The sequence below is a fragment of the Notamacropus eugenii genome, chromosome 4, assembly GCF_028372415.1.
Source record: "Notamacropus eugenii isolate mMacEug1 chromosome 4, mMacEug1.pri_v2, whole genome shotgun sequence".
Taxonomy (NCBI): domain Eukaryota; kingdom Metazoa; phylum Chordata; class Mammalia; order Diprotodontia; family Macropodidae; genus Notamacropus; species Notamacropus eugenii.
In genome coordinates, this window is record NC_092875.1 from 229912831 (window position 1) to 229930204 (window position 17374).

Consider the following 17374-nt stretch of genomic DNA (forward strand, 5'->3'; position numbering starts at 1 on the left):
AGTGGGGTTCTCTCTCCACAACTGCCTCCAGTTCCACCAGGCCAGCCTTCTCCTCCCAGGACTGCCAGTCAGACTTGAGATCCAGATCAGCTGCTTGATTCCCCCAAGGGTTTGGGTGGAGGACTCCTAAAATGGATGCTGTGAGGCTACAACTGCTGCTGCCCTGGGGTTACTGGGGACAGAATGTGTTCCCTTCTCACCCATGTGAAAGCGCTTTCTCACTGACCTTGGAAGCTGTCTTTGGCGTTTGTGGGTTGAGCAATCTGGAAACTGCATCTGCTGCTGGGGATTCCATCTCAAGGCCTGCTCAGGCCGCACCAAGACTGGACTGCACTCTACTTTGTGCCCGGTGCGATTCCTGTCCACCTTCCTGGCTATCTTGGGGTGGGAATCTCTTTCACTGTCTCATTTTGCATCTTCTGCTACTCTGGAATTTGTTCAGGGTCATTTTTACAGGTATTTTATGGGCTATGAGAGGAGAGGTAGAATAGGTGTGTCTTTCTACTCTGCCATTTTGGCTCTGCCTCTCTTTCTCTGATTCTTTCAGAATTCTTGTTAGGTTTGTATCCAGTAAGCATTTTCTCTGAGACTTTTCTTGTAGCTGTTTTCAAATAACTATCTTCTAAGCTTATGTCTTGGTCTTCCCTTACCCCACAGTAGGTTTTTATGAACAAGTTTTCTTTGTTGATGTTGTTATTGTTTGCTCATTTTTCATCCTGTTTCTTAACTTTGGACTTTGTTACAAAGTTGGGCACTGCTCACCTGGAGGTAGGGAGGCACTGTGCCAAGCTTCAGGCTTTATTGTGGTATTGTTTTCAAGGCTAGCTCTGAGAGTTTGCAAGTGTTTCCAAGATGTTGTAATCTGAAGAGAGGAAGGGCCCCTGGCCCCTGTAGCTGCCAGTGCTAGAACTCTTCTTGGCTATCAAACTGTGACCAAGGCCCCTTCTCTCCTGTAACTAAAAGCTCTAGTCCTCTCTTCCTTGGACCTATGACTAGGGCCCCTCAATCTCTTGTGATAAGACAACAGTTCCACCTTAGAACTGCAAACTGGAACTGCATTTGGACAGCAGAGTTGCCAGTCAGCAACAGCTGCCCTCAATGCCAGCAAATATATCTGTAATCTCTTTCTGACCAGTTGTACAATCCCCTTACTGTCTCTAGACTGAGTACTTCTGAAGCTGCTGCTGTTGGAAGAAGGCCCACCACTGGTTTGTACTCTGGGTCAGCACCTACTCCTCTGTCAAAGACTTCTCTTACTGACTTTTTAAATTGTCTTGGGCTTGTTGTTTTTGCTACTCCAAAGTTTGGTTTTGGGAGTCATTTTGCGTAGTTTGGAAGAGAATTTTAGGAGATAATCACAAATGTGTTGGATATCTGTTGGGCAAATGGATAATCAAATATGTGGAACCATCAGTTACAGCAAGTGGACAAGTTTTGAATGCTGTGGATGAGTTCATCTACCTTTATAGTGTACTTTCCAGAGATGTACACATTGATGATAAGGTCGATGCATACATTGCCAGAGTTTGCTCAGTGTTTGGGAGGTTCCACAGGCAAGTATGGAAGAGAAGAGGTTTTAGACTGTCATTCTGAAGGTCTACAAAGCTATTGTGCTGACCTCATTGTATGCCTGTGAATCCTGAACAGTCTACCAATGCCATCCAAGGAAATTGAATCACTTCCATTTGAATTGTCTTAGAAAGATTCTAACGATCATCCAACAGGATAAGATATCAGACACTGAGGACCTTTCTCAAACTAAATTGCTAAGCATTCAAACTGTGCTTCAGAGAGCACAACTTCAACAAGCTGGCCATGTTGTTCGAATGAAAACGTACACTTGCCAAAATGACCTATTTTATGGAGAACTCACACAGGGCAAATGGTGACATGGTGGTCAGAAGAAGTGATACAAAGACACTCTCAAGGTCTTTTGTGACATGGGGATGCTGGCACAGAACAGCTCAGCATTGTATGCCCATGTCAGAAAAGGATTGAACAAAGCAGAATGGAAATGGCTCAAAAAACAACACCAAATGCAAGATGTGCAAGCTTAGAGAATCTACCTCAGATGTTCACACAGACTATATATATATGCCTGACTGTGGTAGAGCATTCTGAGCTCTTTTTGGTCTGATCAGCCACAGTCAGACACACTGAAACAACTTTAGCATCGTGATGTAATTTTGGTACTCTTCCTCAACAAAGGACAAATCACCATGTAGAGCATATAAGTGTGTGTATAGTCATATGTTATTACATATTATATATATATTATCTAACTATATGGAATATATGCATATATAATCAAATTGAACTTGGACTACAGTCTTCTACATGGTAGTTAGAGTAAAAATTCTCTTGCTTATGGGATATAGAAATCTATCTTACCCTACAGAAAAATAGATGGAGAAGGGAAGAAGAGAAGGGGGTGGGGGAGATAGAAGGGAGTTTAGATTGGGGGAAGGAGCAATTAGAATGCACAGTGTCCTGGGGTGGGGACAGGGAAGAGATGAGGAGAAAATTTGGCACTTAAAAATCTTGTGAAAATGTTGAAAACTAAAAATAAATAAAAATTATGATGCTTAAGTAAAATTGCATTTTATATTTTATTGTAAATATAGGAAATAAAGATAACTTTAAATATAATTATAAAGTAAAATATGCACAAATATTGCAATATATGAAGCATACTTTCATAATTAGAAATTGTAGGTTTTCCTTATATCCACAGCATGTGTCATATGCCTTATCATTCATTATTATTGAAGATCGTTAACTCTCAATTATCCAGAAGTCAAATGACCAATAATTTAAGTCAATTTCTCTACATAATTTTTCTTTATGAAAAAATATTAAACTTTAAGTATTTTTACTTAGTAAAGGAGAGAAAAGAGTTCAGTTCTATCCTTTACATGTGGAGGTCTTTGGGGTCAAAGATCATAGGTAGAATCATAAAACAGTCCATTGACTACATTCTTGGTAGGATCATGTGTTACGTTTAAATATAGTATTATCATTCTGTGAGTTGTCCTGAATGACCTATATGTTTTGACAGAGGTCTGAGAGAGGAAGGCGCCAGAATCAGCTCCAGTGTAAGGCTTGACGGGTAATCATATAATGAAGTCAGTAGTTAAGGAGTTGGTTTTTCAAAATTTTTAATTTCCCATTAATTGTAAATATTGGAAACTTCGAGTAGCTGCAATGGATAGAGTGGTAAGGGGAGAGTCTTAGGCAAGAATTAAGCAACTCATTTCCTCTCCCTCTTCTTTATTAGGTATGACTCAAAACGCAAAGGCCAATATAGAGGGGGAATCTTCCTCTATGGAGGAACTATAGAGCAAAAGAAACTAAGCTGTGGGGGATTCTGGGAAGTCATTATAGAAGAAAAATGCTATGATAAAGACCCTGAGATATCATTCTAGGTGGTGGTAGGGATACTATTGTGAGTGACTAAAGACTGTTGAGTGCTAGCAAGTTACCTAGCAAACAGCAACAAAATCATGGTACCACATCTTTGGAATTTCCTTGTATATTCATACCTCTGAAAATGTTGACTCACCAGACTCTTTTGAGGAAAAGCAGGAGTGGCTTTAAAGGAATAAGAAAAGTTGTATTATTTTTGTTTTTATTAGTGAATAGTAATGCACAGATCTTCTATCCTGGTTTGTTAGTATACTCGAAATCTCCACCAGGGCACTTGCTGTATGACTGGCTTCTGGGCAGTTGGATCTTTATCAAGAGGTTATTTTATAGTTTTCTAACTCCGGGGCATTTCCTTAACTGAAAGTGGAAGCTCAAAGGATCTGTAATAGTAAGCTAATTTCCACTGTCCTTACAAGTGGGAACAAAAGAATAGGAATATTCCCCCTGATCTTCTCCTCCATGGCCTGACCTTATAGGCACTTTTCCCTACTATTCTGAGAAATTTGTTGTCTCACTTCTTGATCTCCTGAGGGATATCTGTACTCTTTTCATGAAACAAATTGCAGTAAAAGTTGGTATCAGCTTTTGGAAGTACATCATGACATCGTTAGTGTAACTCGTTTTCTTATGGTTTCTCAAGTGATGATCATTTATTTTTTTTTCTTTGACATATGACTTCACTGGTGTACAGCATTCTTCATACTCAGCTCAACTCACTCATACTCAACCAATACAGATTACTAAATGCACTGCAGTTTTTAATCTTAGAGATTTGCCTGGGTAACTCAAAGGTTGTAATTTGTCCAACATACACAGCCAGTGTGTATTAGAGATATGTGTCTATGTCTACATATCTGCAGCATTGCCTGTAATTAGACAATTATTAATCCAAGCTGGGAAGTTCATTGTTACAGAGAATTCCTCAGGAAGAAACTCCCTTTACTAATACAGATCAGCAACTCTTCTGCACTTTGTAGTTTCTTAGTTTACTGAAAGGTTAACTGATGTTCCTCCGGGTAACATAGACAGTATGTGTCATAGGAGGACTTTAATCCAGGGCCATACCTATGATGCCACTTTATATGATAGTATATAAATAAATCTTCAAAATTGTAGTCCCATGGATTAAGGCCCTAATGTATCTATGCAATCATTAAATACTGACTAAATCTTTCTCAAGATGGTTTTAATATTGTGTACTTGACTTGTATTTGAATTTTTTAAAGAGGTAATCAGTCTGTAGTGGCTATGGTAACTCAGTTAAAAGTTAAATTTTCAGCTAATCAATACTAATTCCCTAGCTTTTTGACGTAAAGAATAATTTACTATCGATAGATTAAGGTCATTCATATTAGTAAGTAGATAGTTCCTGTTAAAATATAATCAGTTTCATTTCTGTGTTTTTTTTTTTTTTGATTCTCTTCACGTCCACTGCCATCTGATTAGTTTCTCAGAGGAAGCTTTCATGATGTATAGACATGAAGCTTTCATGTAGTCTACAAATCTTTAGACTCTTTAATTCTTTATTGCTGATCCCCCTTGCCCAGTGTTTTTGTTGTTATCCTCACCTAGTCCTGCCTTTGCATTGAAGTCGAGCAGTTTTAAAGTTCATATTTAATTTAGAGGGGGCTTATCAAGTTCTTCATGTAACTTCTTTACTTCATCATTTGCAATAGAAGTGATTGTATAAGTTGCCATTATTTTTCTGGTTGACTTTCTGCAGATACCTGTCATGAAAAGTCAAGTAGAAAAAGACCACATGTCCTACAAAATGAGGTTTCTTGTTGCTACTGGGTACATAATAAAACACAAACTTTGCCAAAATCTTTATTTACCTCCAAGAAAAAACTGAGCCATCCTTCCTCTTAATTTCAGCTGTCTTCAGTTTTGCTTTAGGGTGGCAAAGTCAAGATTAATACTCTAGTTATATGACAAGTTGGTTTCTATAGGACAAGGGTTTAACATTTAGGGTACTAGTGACTGAGTTAAATCTCGTATAGGAATAGAGATTGGAAGTAGACAAGATTTCACCTATTTAGTGAACTCTCACATGAGGAAACTTCCTCCACTGATATCAAGCCACGCTTTGCTTTCTTTGAGGCTTGTAGACTTAAAGAACTAAGAGTTCTGACAGATTGAGTGCCTTGCCTAGGGCTACACAGAGGTTTATAATAAAAAAAATATAATTTAAAAAATTATTTATGTTTATTTTATTTTATAGTTTTATAATAGTTTTTGTAATAACCTTTTTTCATCCTTAGAAAATATTTAGTCACCATAAGATTCTGATATGCTCATAGATGAGACAGAAGTAGTACTAAAAAGAAAAAAGAGAAAAATAGCATGAAGATCAAGATTCAGGCTGAAAACTACACAATTGTGAAGGCAGTTAGTTCACAAAGTTTCTGAAGGGGAGATGGTAGGGAGATGAAAAGAAAATCTCAGGCCTGGTTAATATGAAAAATAAAATTTGACCAAGGGTGTATCATCAGCTATTGATCTATGTATCTATCTACTTCCCTATTTATCAGAATAATATTCACACATATCAAGGTGTATCCTTGATAAAGCTTCCATAGGGAAGAAGCAGGCTTTCACAGGTGACATTCTAAAGGAGGCTAAATGTTTGCCATCACACAGTTAAATGAAGGAAGCCAAGTACACAAGATGCCAAGGTGTTGCAGATAGAGTACTGGGCCTGGAGTCAGGAAGACCGGAGTTCAAATTTGAATTCAGAGACTAGTTGTGTGACCTTGGGCAGATCTCTTAACCTCTGTCTGTAAAATGTCTTAACCCCAGCTTGAAAATGGAGATAATAATAACATGTATTAAATAGGGTTGTTGTGTGGATCAAATGTGATAATATTTATAGTGTTTAGTACAGTTCCTGGCACAAAGTAAGCTTTTCTCTAATTGTTTATTTCCTGTTCTCTCAGGGGGAATCCCCCATTGACTATAAATATTGATTAGATAGAACAAAACACTGCCTCAAAGGCTATCTTTGTACACGTGTCTCCTGTGCATATATCCAGAATTTCCTTGAACAATAAAAGAACAGGGAAAACTTTGTTCTGGAAAAATCTGATCATTAATATGAGATGAGGCCAAATGCAAACAAGCATAAGCTTATCAGAGATGTTTGCCTCCTGGTGACACAGAATCCAAGCTGACGAAGAATTTCTTATAGATGGGGAAAGGGAAGAGCCCCTAGATCTTTCTTTTTGTCGATGACATTGAGCAGGTGTCATCAAGAACCTACAGATTCTTATGGACATTCAAGAGTTTGATGTGGCTATCCACATAGGAAATTAATGTAATTTATCAAAATGAAAATTTTTTCCTAAAAATCCTCTAGCAGAGTATAGTTTTATGTAACTGATTATCTTAATTTTCTGTGCTTGAATTAAGTATGTCTTAACTAATATAATTTCAATATATAAAAAGCAGGTACTTGAACTATACAAAGGTGTAGTGGATGTTAACTTTTTTATGTCTTGGATCCCTCTGTCAGACTAATGAAGCCTATTGACTTCTCAGAATCATGTTTTTAGATGCATAAAGTAAAATATATAAGATTACAAAAGAAACCAATTATATTAGATGCAATTATCAAAGCATAAACTATCCCCTGCAAATCACAGACACTTCCAGAGTCTCTTGAATTTGAACACCTAAATTTTAGACTTGATCTGTTTTTTTTCCCCCAATACCTGTGACTTGAGATACTCATGGGTTATTTTCAGATGAAGTTTTAGGAGACTAGAACTTGATGAGCCAGAGAGCAAAATATGGCTCAGCTCTTTTGGTTTTGAGAATTTCCTATGGAGTGTTGAGGGAACCTTTATCACCAGCAAATATCAGAAGGCCCAGTATGATAATGTTTTGCCTATCCAGATGATTTAGAGAATTCAAGAGCTCAAATTCCACTTGCCTAGTTAGTCCTAATGGAAACACCTACTCCTCATAAATGTTAAGTAAATATTGTTTGCTACAAATTTAAGCAAAGAAAATTGTTGGGGAGGGGTGACTGGAGTGGATTAAGTGCCTGAAAGTAGGTTACATGCGGCAAGTGTTTTGGTAATTTTTTAAAGGATGAAATGCATTCCTCTACACTATTTATTTGTTAACTTTACACTGCATAATTGGTTTAGATTTAAAATTAATAGGGACAGGTTGGATGAAGATAAAACGCTACTTCTTGGAATGGCAAAATGTCTTGAACTGGGATTCAACTGTGCCTAAGAATATTCTGGGTAGTGACTTTTTTCACTAATATGTGGAAATTGGAATTTTCTCACAGCAGTTACTGCCTCTTTAGGTAATGAACCTTACAAATGGGAATAGATGAACAAAACATCTCATAAGTGTTTTGTAGCAATAAAAGCTCTTAGAGTGACAGATCTGGTTCAGGATCTTGCTTTTCAGAGTGAATGTTAAGTTTTCAGCCTGTCCCTGGAACTGTTAAAGGGGAAGGGTAGGTGGTAAAGAGGATAGAGCACTCGGGACTGGAGTCAGGAAGACCTGAGTTCCAATATAGTCTTGTATACCAACTGACTGTGTTTCGCTGGGCAAATCATTTAACATCTGTTTGCCTCAGTTTCCTCATCTATAAATTGAGGATAATAATAGCACCAACTTCCAGGTTGTTGTATTAAATGAAATAATATTTGTAAAGTGATTAGCACAGTGCCTGGCACATAGTAAGCACTATCTAAATATTAGCTATTTCTATTATTATTATTATTATTAGCTTCAAAACCAGAGATTAGGTTTATAACATTGCATTACCCTCTTTGAAGAGAGCATGGGGATTGGGAAAGACCAGATATGTGTGATTCATTGGCATAGATTCTGAGTTGCCTGGAGCACTGAGATGTTAAGTGACCTGCTTAGGGTTATATAGCCTCTCATTGTTAGAAGTAGAATTTGATCCCAAAGCTGCCTAGATCTAAGACCATCTGTCCGTTGACTATGCCATAATGCTTCTTCAACTAATGAGAGCTGTGACTAAAATAATATTATTAAAGTGTGGAAAAGGGCTTACTACAAATGTAAAGGCTACAGAATATTCACAAAGAAATTCACAGAATTTCACAAAGAAACCATTATTTCCTAAATAGTCTATGTTAAAGTTTATTGAAAACCTGCATCTTTTTTTCAGCTATTATGCTTATTGTGTGACTTGCTTTCTTGCTTAATAAGGTAAGGTATTAAGAAAGACCATTTAGCAAATTAGAGGAGCATGAAATATTTTTTCTGTTAGATTTATGGATTACAGAAGAATTTGTGACTAAACAAGAGATAGAGAAGATCACAGGATGTAAAATGAATAATTTTGATTACATCAGATTAAAAATAAATAAAACCAATGCAGTCAAAATTAGAAAGGAAGCAAGAAACTGGGGGAAAATTTTACAGCAGGTTTCTCTGATGAAGGTCTTGTTTCTCAAACATATAGAGAGTTGAAGTTTATAAGAATGTAAATTATTCCCCAGTCGATGATAAATGGTCAAAGGATATAATAGTTTTCAGAAGAAGAAATCAAAACTGTCTCAATCACTATTAAATAGAGAAATACAAAATCAAACAACTCTTAGGTACCACCTCACAACTATCAGTTTGGCTAATATGACAGAAAAGGAAAATGATAAATGTTAGAGGGGAATGTGGAAAAATAGGATAATACGCACTGTGCTGATAGAGTTGCTGGAGTTGTGAACTGATTCAATGATTCTGCAGAGCAATTTAGAACTATTCCCACATGGCTATAAAACTGTGCATACCTTTTTGACCGAGCAATAACCACCAGTAGATCTGTATCCCAAAGAGATTTTAAAAAAAAAAAAAAAAAGGAAAATGACAGGCAATATTGTACAGTAATTAACTGTGAATGACTTAGCTATTCTGAGCAACACAATAATCTAAAATAATTCCAAAGGACTTTATGATGAAAAATGCTATCTACCTCCAAAGAAGGAAGTGATGGAGTCTGAATGCAAATTGAAGCATGCCTTTTCTTTCTTTAGTATGCTTGGGGTTTTTTCTGTGTATTTTCTTCTGCAGCATGGGTAATATGTAAGTGTTTTGCATGACTGCAAATGCATATGTATAATCTGTATGAAGTTGCTTGAGGAGAGGGGAAGGAGGAAGAGAATTTGGAACTCAAAATTTAAAAAAAATGAATGTTAAAATTTTTTGGTTACATATAACTGAGAAAAAATAAAATTAAAAATGGTTTTTAAAAAGAAAAGCTTTTCAATGTTTATAGATAACTTTACAACCTAAAAGCTATGTATTTTAATATAAATATTTTTAAAAGAAAGAAAGTAATCCTTGGCTTTTAATAATCAGAATTGACTTCACATGGTCATGATTTGTAATGTTTTTATATTTTGACACCTCACTGTAAATGCTATTACTTTCCCTTAGACATTGTCTCCAATTTTACTATGTTTATATCTTGTATGTATATAGTATTTGTTGTCTACCTCATTAGTGAGCTTCTTAAACTCAACAGTTGTTAGTGCCTCACACTTAAGAAGTGCTTAATAAATCTAATTAACTTACCTAGGAATGGGAACTTGGGAGGAAGATGGTGGAGTAAGTCAGAAAATTCTAAGCTCTCCACATCTCCTCCACAAACAAGACAAAACAGAGCCTCAGGGTAAATATAGAGAGGCAAAAATAAACAAGAATTGGGGCAGAACCCTGTTCCTCCTTAGCCAACTGGAGATCTCCATTGAAACAACAAACAATAAGCCTTGAGGGCAGCTGGGTTGAGAGGTAGCCTCAGCCTCAGTCACAGGAATTCTTACCCCACCGACAGTTTGGGGAGTCACATATATCTGAGCAGGGGAAGATTGAAGGAACCTCTGATAACTGAGGGATGTCAGGCCCAGCTATGCTTCAGAGACACAGTGCAGCAAGAAGGAACCAGCACACAAGTGATGAATGCAGCAGTGGGGCAGGACATTACTGTCTTTGGACACTTACAGGAGACCTGAGTTCTTGGCTTTGGTTACACACCAGAGTGGAGGACTGAAGGGTATAGCTACTGGAGGGTCCTCAGGGAATAAGAGCATTTCCAGCATAGTGTGCTGTGACTTGGAAGGGGAAAGAAGTGCAGAGTTTGGACCCAGGATAAAGCTTAGAAAATAATAGTAAGAAGGACCTGAGGCCAGAGGCACAATCCCCCACACCCCAGGACTAGAGATAATTATAATAACAACGACCTGCTAGAATTAAAAATAAAAAACAAAAACAAAGATGAGCAAGCAAAGGAGAAAGAACCGAGAATACAGAAGACCAAGGTTCTTCTCAAGAGGAGGATACTGAAACAAACAAACAAAAAAGGCCTCTCCTACCCCAAAGAGTAATGTCAAATGGTCACCTGCCCAAAAAGAATTCTTAGAAGAACTCAAAAAAGACTTTAAAAATCAAATAAGAGAGATTGAGGGAAAAAAATTTAAATAAGAACAATCCAAGAAAACCAAGAAGATTATGAAAAGAAAATTAACCAACTAGAAAAGGAGATCCAGAATCATAAGGAAGAAAACAACTCCTTGAAAATTAGAATCGGGCAAAGGGAAACCAATGACGTTATAAGAGGCCAAGAAAAAACAAAATAAGAAGAATGAAAAAATAGAAGAGAATTTGAAATATCTCATAAAAAAAACAGCCGATCAATAGATCAAGACAAGAAAACATAAGAATGGATTACCTGAAAGCTATGATCAAAAAAAGTATCTTAATATAATAATATATATATTATATATTATATATATTATAATATATATAATATATATATTATAATATTATATAATAATACAAGAAATAATTAAGGAAAATTGCCCTGAAGTTTTGGAACAAGAGGGGAAAGTAGAAATAGAAATTCCCTACCAATTCCCCACCTGAAAGAGATCTTAGACTGAAAACCTTCATAGCCAAATTTCAAAACCTCCAGGTTAAGGAAAAAGTATTATGAGCATCAGGAAAAAAACAATTCAAATACCATGGAGCCACAATTAGAATTACGTGAGACATAGCAGCACCTACACTAGAAGACCACAGTCTTGGTACACCATATATCAAAGAGCAAAAGAACTAGGGTTGAGGCCAAAAAATACCATACTCCTCAAAGTTAAGTATAATCCTGAATGAAAAAAACAGGACTTTCAGTGAATTGACAGACTTTCAGGATTTTGTCACATTTTGACATGCAAAATCCAGGAGAAATATAAGATAAACATTAAAGACCAGTTACAAGGGATTCGATAAGGATAAATTGTTTACTTTTTATACATGGAAATGTAAAACGTATGCCTACAATTGTCTTTAGTAATTGAGTATTTTGTAAGAAAGATTGGGGTAGAGCTGAGCATGATGTGATCCTGAAAAGCAAAATGGTATGGAAAAAGGTAAAAAAAGAGTAATTATACAAATGAGGCGCAAGACGAAGAACTGATACAGAGGAATCAGGTGGGGAAAGAGAGCTGGTAGTGCTGGAACCCTAAGCACCTCAGATCTTCTGAGTTCCATTGCTTAGCACAATATCTAGCACATAGTATGTACTTAATAAATGTTTGTTGACTGCTACTTCAGATTCCAGGGATAACCCTGTGGGTGTTTACTCCTAACGATATAGCATTTTAGCTCTTATTGCTCTGCCCCTCAATGAACACTCAGCCAGTATATACTTAGTTTTTGAAAGTAAAGGCATTTATTAAGAGGGTTCTACAGATGTAGGAAGTGTGAACTCAACCTATAGTAGTGGGAAGGCAACTTGTGTAGGATACAGATGTAGAGAAGGATAACTCATCTCCTGGTATTTCAGTGACTAGAAGTTGTTTTTATTTTTTTTATTTATAAAGGCCTTATATTGTTGCCTTGAGGTGTAAATCTGTAGAATGGGCTGCTCACTTGAGCTCCTTAAGATTGGGTGTCTTTTTTATTCTATAAATGGCACTCCTTTCTGCTTCAAGGATTTGTTACCCCGAAACTGACTGTGGTGAAGGTCTCCTTGCATCCATGTGTGTTCTTAGGTGTGTTTCTCTGCTTGATGCATTGCCTTCTACTGGTCCATTATATCTGTTGACATAGAAGGGGCAGAGGAGTGGGGTAGGGTTAAAGGGTCTTTCCTTTGGCTGCCTTATGGTACAGGTAAAATGTTTTTGCCTCCTCAAAGTTCTCCTGAGGCTGAATGTTGAATGTCTTGCAATTTTTTTTATATATAGGTCAAAGGGCATTAATGATTCAATCAAGTAACCTAAATTGTGCACTGTTCTTCTCCCTAAATCTCATAGTCCAGTCAAACTAATCTTCTCCTTGTTCCTCAAATATGACACTTTATCTCTTCATCTATGTGGCTTTGGTACTAGCAGTTCTTCTTCCCCAGAAAGTAGTACTCTTTCCTCATTCCTGCTTGATAGAATCCATTATTTCCTTCATGGTGAAATTCAGACTTTGCCTTCTACACAAAACCTTTTCTCATCCCCACACAAATGCTAGTGCCTTCCTTCCCTAAATAATTTGTATTTAACTACCTTGCATTTATTTTGTATATGCTTAAGTATATACATGTTGTTTCCTCTGTTAGAGGATAAGCTCTTTGAGAATAAGGATTGTTTCATTTTTTTTGTCTTTGTGACACCAGGCAGCACTAGCCAGGAGTTCCGGAACTTTGCAGGTGCTTAATGAATAAATGCTGTTAATTGATTGATTTGTAGTATGTGATTAATTGTGTAGAAAAAAATCACATAAAAACCATTTTTATTATCTTACTGTTTTTTTTTCATAGTTGTGTGCTGCCCATCTCCCAACTCAATCAGAGGCACCAAACCACTACCAGGCAGTATGCAGAGCGTTATTTGCTGAAACGATGGAGTTACACACATTTCTTAGCAAAATTAAGAGTGCAAAGGAGGTAAGTACTGTTTGATATTTTACTGGAGTTTTGAAGATAAGCATGCCTTAACCATGATGAGAATCTCTTTAATTGATTGATTTTTAGTTTTCAACATTCACTTCCATAAGCTTTTGAGTTTAAAATTTTCTTCGCCTTCCTCCCCTCCCACCTCCCTAAGACAGTGTGCAGTATGACATAGGCTCCACATATACATATATACATTTTTATTAAACATATTTTCATATTAGTCATGTTGTAAAGAAGAATTAGAATGACTAGGAGGAACCATGATAAAGAAAAAACAAAACAAAAGAGAAAATATTGTATGCTTCCACATCATGAGAATTTTTGAAAATTCATTGAATCTATTCAGAAATACTTTGCATTCAGAATGCTAACAATTCTTTGTAGAAGGGATTCATACATAGATGATCTCTAAGGTCTCATCCAGCTGTAATCAATAATTGCTCTCATTTAGATAATACTTTAAGGTTAACGACTGTGTAAAGTAGGTAGCACAAATATCATCCTTGTTTTATAGATGATAAAATGAGCCTGGGATGTTAAATGACTTGATGACAGGCGGGAGGCTACACAGTTACTAAATATTGAAGCTATAAGAGTCTGTGATCCTGTGTCATTTATTTGACTGAACATTTGTTCAATGTTTAAAAAACAAAACAAAACACCCTTTTACTTTTTTCTTCAGGAATTTTTCCTATTTTTAAATATAATAGGAATCCCATGTTTAAATTGGAAGATTTTTTTAAAAGTGTTTTATGAATACAACCAAATTGGAATTTATTTACTTAATGAATTTTCTGTGTTCTTTGTTCCTCATTTTGTCTCTCTTGTTTCTCTATTTATTAAAAAAAATCTTTTATGTAAGAAGGTAAAACTTAAATCTTACAGATTGGTTCAAAAAATCTTTGATGGTTAAAGGAGATTAAAAATAAGAAGTATATAACCCCAAACTTCATTTTAGCCATTTGATTTACCCATGATACTTCTGTCTCCTTTTTAACATAGATTACTTAGTTACTTGTAATTTAAGTCTGAGCTGAACATTTAATATCAAAAATATATATAAAAGTCTAAACAGATGATTCTATTTGAGAAAGTAAATCATCATCTTTCATTTCTTTTCTGACTAAAGTATATAATCTAAAATAAAGCAGCATTGACATTTATATCCTCTCTGCTCTGGAACCACTGAAAAGAGATTTAGAAGGCTGGATTCAAGCAGGAGTTAATCCAAGATTTCATCCAGTGAAATTTCTTAGGGTTGTTTAATCATAGTCCACTAGGATCTGCATCATTCTACCATTTTACAATGACATGTTATCATTGCCTTTGTTCCTTTTTTCAAAAAATAGCACAGAGCTAAAAGGGAGCTTAATCTAATCTTTTCATTTTACAGCAGAGGGAACTGAGGCTCAAGAGAAATGAATGATAACATCACACCATTACGAAGTGGCAGAAGCCCAGTATTGGAACTCAGTTCTTCCAGTTCCAAGTCTCGTGGTCTTTCCCATATAACACCAGGACTTTTAAAAAACTGGATAACTTTTGATTAATTTCTCCTTAGTAAATTCATACTTTGCAGCGGAATGCATAGTTAGGGGAATTGTAAGCCAATTGGCATGGAATGTAGAGTGCATGAAAGGAAGTTGGATGAAATAAATCTGAAATGGTAGGTTATAGCTGTGTTATGGAGAGTTTTAAATGTCAGGCTGAGGAAATTCTCATCTATAAAATTAGAAGAGTTGGACTAGATCACGAGATCTTAAGCTTTTTTGTATCATGGATTCTTTTAGCATTCTAATGAAGCCTATTGGATCCAGACAATTCAAGGTACAGGGGTCAGCAAATGAAAATGCTTGGAATCTGGAGATGGAATGCCCTGTGTCAGGAACAGAAAAGAGTCTAGTGCCACTCAGTTGCAGAGTATGTAGAAGTTTATCTGACTGTAGAGGCAAAAAGGAACAACTGAAATTTACTAAGTTAGGCAAGTGACAGTCAGACTTATGTTTTGCAGAAATCATTTTAAAGGTGCCAAGATGGTGGAGAAAAGACAGGGACTCACCTGAGCTCTCCCAAATTGCCCCCCAAACAACTTTGAGTGACAACTCAAAATTAATTCTGGAATGGCAGAACCCATAAAAGGAGAAGGTGAAACAATTTTCCAGCTCAACAACTTAGAAGGTCATCAAGAAAGTTCTGTCACACTGAGGTGAAAGTGAAGTTCAGCCTGCACCAGTGAAAGCAGCAGTACTTGGGGCAACTGAGTCAGCTGTGGTAGCAGCAACTTTTGGAGCTCTCAGCCCATAGATGGTAAGGGGATCAGACAGCTGGTTAAGAAGGAGATTATAGGGGTCCCTTTGCTGGCACTGGGTGCAGTACTCTGTAGCATTGCCTGTCTGCATATCTGAGTTGCAATCTTCCAGGGTGATGAGGAATACTAGCACACCAGAATTTGTGGCCATGAAGGAGCCAGGACCCTGGTCACAATTCAAGAGTGGAAAAAGAGCTTGTCATTGCTCACAGATCAGAACAAAAGCTACTAGAGCAGTGATTATACCTCCACATCATACTACTTTGGAGGAACTGAAAACTTATAGATTACCCAGAACTATCTCTGAGAATAGTAGCAGGAAAGAATTGAAGCTTGGGACAATCCTCTCTTTCCCCCCGAAACAGAGTCCCACTTTAACATGGAGTTAAAAGTAAAGAAATAGGCTGGGGAAATGAGCAGACAACAAAAAAGAAATCTAACCGTAGAAAATTAAAATGGTGACAGGGAAGATCAAAACAAACTCAGAAGAAAACAAAGTCAAAATTGCTATATCCAAAGCCTGAAAGAAAAAAAAAATGTAAATTGGTGTCAGGCTCAAAAAGAATTCCTAGAAAAGAACTCAAAAAGGATTTTAAAAATCATATAGAGGTAGAAGAAATATTGGGAAACAAAATAAGCAAGAAAATCATGAAAAAAAGTCAACAGTTTGGTAACAGAGGCATACATATGCATGTGCGTGCGCACACACACACACACACACACACACACACACACACACCCTGAAAAAAACCTAGCACCTTAAAAAACAGAATAGGTCAAATGATAAAAGAGGTGCAAAAATCCACTGAAGAAGAAAACTTAAAAAGCGGAATTGGCTAAATGGAAAAGGGTGTACAAAAGCTAACTGAAGAAAATAATTCCTTAAAAATTGGAATTAGGTAAGTGGAAGCTAATGACTCCATGAAACATCAGAAAACAAGAATGAAAAAAATGGAAGAAAATGTGAAATATCTCATTGGAAAAACAACTGATCTAGAAAATAGATCTAGGAGAGATAATTTAAGAATTATTGAACTACCTGAAAGCCATGATCAGAAAAGAGCCTAGACATCATCATTCAAGAAATTATCAAGAAATATATCAAGGAAAATTTCCCTGATATTCTAGACCCTGAGGGTAAAAATAGAAATTGCAAGAATCTACCATTTCCTGAAAGAAATCCCAAAATGAAAACTCCCAGGAATATTATAACCAACTTCCAGGGGTCCCAAGTCAAGGAGAAAATACTGTAAGCAGCCAGAAAGAAACAGTTCAAATATTATGAAGCCATAATCAGAGCCACAGAAGATACAACAACTTTCAGGTTAAAGGATTGGAGCTAGGATTACAAGTAAGAAGAACTTACCCAGAAAAACTGAGTATAATCCTTTAGGAGGGGAAATAAACATTCAGTGAAATAGAGGACTTTGAAGCATTTCTGATGAAGAGACCAGAGCTAAAGAGAAAATTTTACTTTTAAATACATGACTCAAGAGAAGTGTAAAAAGATAAACAGGAAAGAGAAGTCAGAAAGGATTCAATAAGGTTAAACTGTTTACATTCCTGTAAGGGAAGATGATACATGTAACTCCTAAGAACTTTCTCATTATTAGGACAGTTAGAGAGGACTCTACATAGAGAGGACATGGGTATGAGTTGAATCTGATTGTTTAGAGAAATGTAAATTAAAATAATTCTGGGCTCAGATG

General features: G+C 36.3%; 1 protein-coding gene across 2 annotated transcripts in view; it reads left to right on the plus strand.

Annotated features, from left to right (window-relative positions):
- SPIRE1 (spire type actin nucleation factor 1) overlaps nt 1-17374 on the plus strand; it is a 235225-nt gene that overhangs the window by 127726 nt on the left and 90125 nt on the right. For both annotated transcript variants that reach the window (XM_072604189.1, XM_072604188.1), the window contains exon 4: nt 13223-13348. In XM_072604189.1, the coding sequence (XP_072460290.1) occupies nt 13223-13348 (126 nt within the window). The remainder of the gene's footprint in view (nt 1-13222; nt 13349-17374) is intronic.